General features: G+C 38.7%; 1 protein-coding gene across 1 annotated transcript in view; it reads left to right on the forward strand.

The window, feature by feature from the left end:
- The window catches only part of LOC107598622 (serine/Arginine-related protein 53-like), a 114,649-nt gene that overhangs the window by 106,728 nt on the left and 4,146 nt on the right, over positions 1-3,775 (forward strand). The window contains exons 6-8 of the mRNA XM_016290017.1: positions 939-950; positions 1,678-1,782; positions 3,238-3,348. Coding sequence (XP_016145503.1) covers positions 939-950; positions 1,678-1,782; positions 3,238-3,348 — 228 coding nt within the window. The remainder of the gene's footprint in view (positions 1-938; positions 951-1,677; positions 1,783-3,237; positions 3,349-3,775) is intronic.

The raw sequence follows: 3,775 nt of genomic DNA on the forward strand, positions 1-3,775 counted from the left end.
AATAGAGAGAGAGAGCATGCTTCCTACCTAATATTGTTTGCTTCTGAGCATTTTCATGCATATGTGTGGAGAGAGATTGAATTGTGGGTGAATTTGAGTATCAGTAATACATTGTGTTTTATGTTTAAGGATGTTTTAAATTAGCAGGATCACACAAACTGTTCTGAATAACAGCACAGCTGTGGCTGTAGGTAATCACAGCTTATAGTTCAGTAAACAAGAAGTTAATATGGAGTAACTTAAATATTAGACACAATATAGCCAGTTGCTCTATTTATTTATGGAAGTAGTACCAAACAATATCACATTAGGTCTTTATTTTCCTGAAGGAATGTGTAGAGTGAGAGAAGTATGCATATGAAATAATAGAAGATCCGTTTACCCTGAAGAACCTTAGGATTGATTATTTTTTTCTTGAAATCTCCTTGAAATTCTGTCTCTCCTTATAATTGTGTATTTGTAGACGGTTAGTCGAATAATTTGACGTACTTGCAAAGTTAGGTACAGTCAGTAGAATGTGGAATATCAAAATAAAACGTTACCTTCTAAACAACTATCAGCAATAGTTGAAGTCACAGTATGTGTTAGTGTCCATATTAATATGCTCAACCACCAGAGGCCGATAGCTTGACTAAAAATGACCAGGTGTTGTGTGTATCAGTCCAACCCAAAATCATTAGCATATGTATCTCCTGATATGATTATTAGGAGAAACTGAATACAATATACAGCAGATACCGGAATAAGACCCTGCTACTATATTGCATTCAAATTTGAGGTTGTGTACAATGCATCATTTTACTCAGAACTATGCCATAAATACTTGGAGAAACATGCATCACATCTTCAAGCCAAATCACAATGCTGGCTGTTTCCTGAGTGTGTCACGGTTCATGGGTCCGGACGGTCTTTCTGCGTCTTGTCATACAGCCGTAAAGCAAGAAGAAGACGCGAACAGACAGTTCGGACATTGTGGTGGATCAGAGGTAAATAACGACATAAATACTGTTCAGTTTCTTGCACAGACCGATCGTTTCGTGTCTTTACACATCAATGTATCGTCATGAGCCGCAGGGTTTAATTTGGTTTTGTTTGTGTATGTTTTTTTGACTCTCAAAGCCATGATTCCCATTCACCTCCATTATAAGACTGACAGACTGCAAAAGTTTGTGTTAAACATCTTCGTTTGTGTTCTACTGAAGAAACAAAGTCACCTACATCTTGGATGCCCTGGGGGTAAGCAGACAAACATCACATTTTCATTTTTGGCTGAACTATCCCTTTAAGTCCGAACTACTTCAAACTATAGAGGACACTTAACACAACATAGGCTTCATCAAACCAGTCATTTTTTTATTTTCTTTCTAGATTCTTTTCTCTTTTTTTCCCTGCTACTGTGTACTGTGTATTCTTGCTTGTTTGGACCGTATGCTGTTGTTTTCCTGGAGACATACAGACATAGACAGGGAATGGGATCGGGACACAACCGGCATCCCATGAGCACAGCTGCTTCAATGTGTCATGTGCACTACAGACTCAACAGTGTCCAGTAGATTGACGCTGTTATTCGCTAAGAGATGAATCCATCAGAATGATGTTTTTTTTTGTTTCTGTGGTTTGTGACCGTCTGACCTGCCCCGCTGACCTCTCGCCGCTCTGTTTTTTGTTCCTCTAGAGGAAATGTCTCTCGCCGAGCAGGTGAGGAGGATAAAGGATATCGAGGCCATTGAGAGCGACTCCTTTGTTCCTCAGGCTTTCAAATCATCTTGGGATGCCACCAAGGTACATCTCTGGCTCTCTCCCTCTCTATTCTCTTTGCCTTCCTTCTCATATATAGATATATTCTTTTATTTGATTTCTTTTCGCCGGATTACTCTCCGCTTGTCTGCAAATGAAATGATTGCCATTAAATTCCGTTTGGTCTGTGGCACCTGTCCACTTGTGCTCGGGCTCTTGAAAAGCGTCTGCCCGTCGGTGGGCTGTGAGCATTACTGAATCCGGCCCACCGCGCAAATCAGATTACTAACAAATGCGCACAGATCTCTGTGGTCTGAGACAAAAGGTGACAGCTGAAATGAGTCTGTACTGATGCTAGACCAGCACTTAACATTACTCTGAATGATGTACGAACAGCAATAAAAGCATACATGGAGGACATTCTTTGGGCAAACACAAATACATACATTCATGCACATTTGATTTTTCAATAATTTCCATTCCATGTAGCTCAGATAAAACCTCACTGAACAGAGTATGGCCTTGACGTTGAACACAGGAGTCTGCTTAGCTCGGATATAGATGTTATAAAGGACACGAGTGAGCACTGTTATGATTATACTGCCATCAGTTTGTGTATAGAATGGCACCCAACATCTCTCGCATTGAACTCACCTACAGATAAGTGTTTGCTCAACTTTACTATGGTTCAAGAATGAGTCATTATCAGATGCAAACCTTCCACCTTTAAACTGCACCCACTAATTCCAGTTAAATGGGTCAAGCAAATTTAACTTGATCTCTTGAGATAAAATAGTTCACTGAACTCATTTCCTTCCAGTCCAAAAAGAGCCTTATTCAAATCTGAAGCAAGGTGCAAAAATATCTCAGTGTCTGCAACTTACTAATGTCACACAGATGAAGATCTTTGCAAAAAAAAACAGCAGCAAAAAGTCTATTTTAATAAATGGCATAGTTTACCCATAAATGAAAATTCACGTCGCTCCAAACCTGTATGCGTTTCCCTCTTCTCTCTTCTCTCTTGGTAAGCAAACGGTTTCGGTTTCTCTAAATATCTTCTTTTATGTTCCGCAGTAGAAAGCAAAGTTGTACATATTTTGAACAACATGAGAGAGTTTTCTTTTTTGGCTGAACTATCCCTTTAATTCTAACCCAGTCCTGGAAGGTTAATGAAGGTTAACCTCAAACAAGCTAATCACGGTGTTCAGAATTATTTGCAAATTACAGGTGGGTTTACTATGGGTTTAATTATGGTTGAAACTTAAGGGGTCTAAATTATGACTATTTTTGGCACCAAAGAAGAGTGGATCTCAGGAGAATAAGATACGATGGTGAAGAAGTTAAGGAATGAGGCATTTCTCTTTAATTAAACAACTTATCATGCAAAGTGGGAGTGGATTTGAATATTATGAATAAGAGAAATGTCTGGAATGATGGAAAGATCAAAGCTCGGTGTGATTTCTTAAGGTTTTTGTAAATACCATAACACTTTATGTGTAGGTGACTGAAGCTTCAGAGATCAAGAACGAGGCAGAGACTATAAAGGAGGAAGTCACCCTTTTGCCCGGCTCCATCATGTACACTGACAGCAACACCCTGGCTCACCCTAACGTGAGACTGTTGATTCATTATTTGTACCCAGACGTGAGCTATATCTGACAAAACCTTCTAAAACCTTGTTTTGGGAACATCTCCATTTGTAAAAACACTGTAAAAATGAATTATATTTAATTGTAAAAATGCTGAACATGTTATGAATTTTTATAAATTTATTTATTGATTCATTGATTGAAAATGAAAAATGTATTTATGGTTACGGTTTACGGAAGTTTGTGGTTCGGGTTAGGGAATAGAATATAAAGGTTGTACCGTCTAAAAATGTCTGTGTAGAGTCCTCATAAAACACAAAAACCCAAGGGGTGTTTGTGTGTGTGTGTGTGTGTGTGTGTACCTACTTAACCATATTTTGGGGACAAATTTGTACCCAAAAGTGAGCAAACCTGACAAAATCGCCAAAAACCTCGATTTGGGGATGTCC

This window comes from Sinocyclocheilus grahami, unplaced genomic scaffold (genome assembly GCF_001515645.1).
Source record: "Sinocyclocheilus grahami isolate Dianchi unplaced genomic scaffold, SAMN03320097.WGS_v1.1 scaffold253.1, whole genome shotgun sequence".
NCBI lineage: Eukaryota > Metazoa > Chordata > Actinopteri > Cypriniformes > Cyprinidae > Sinocyclocheilus > Sinocyclocheilus grahami.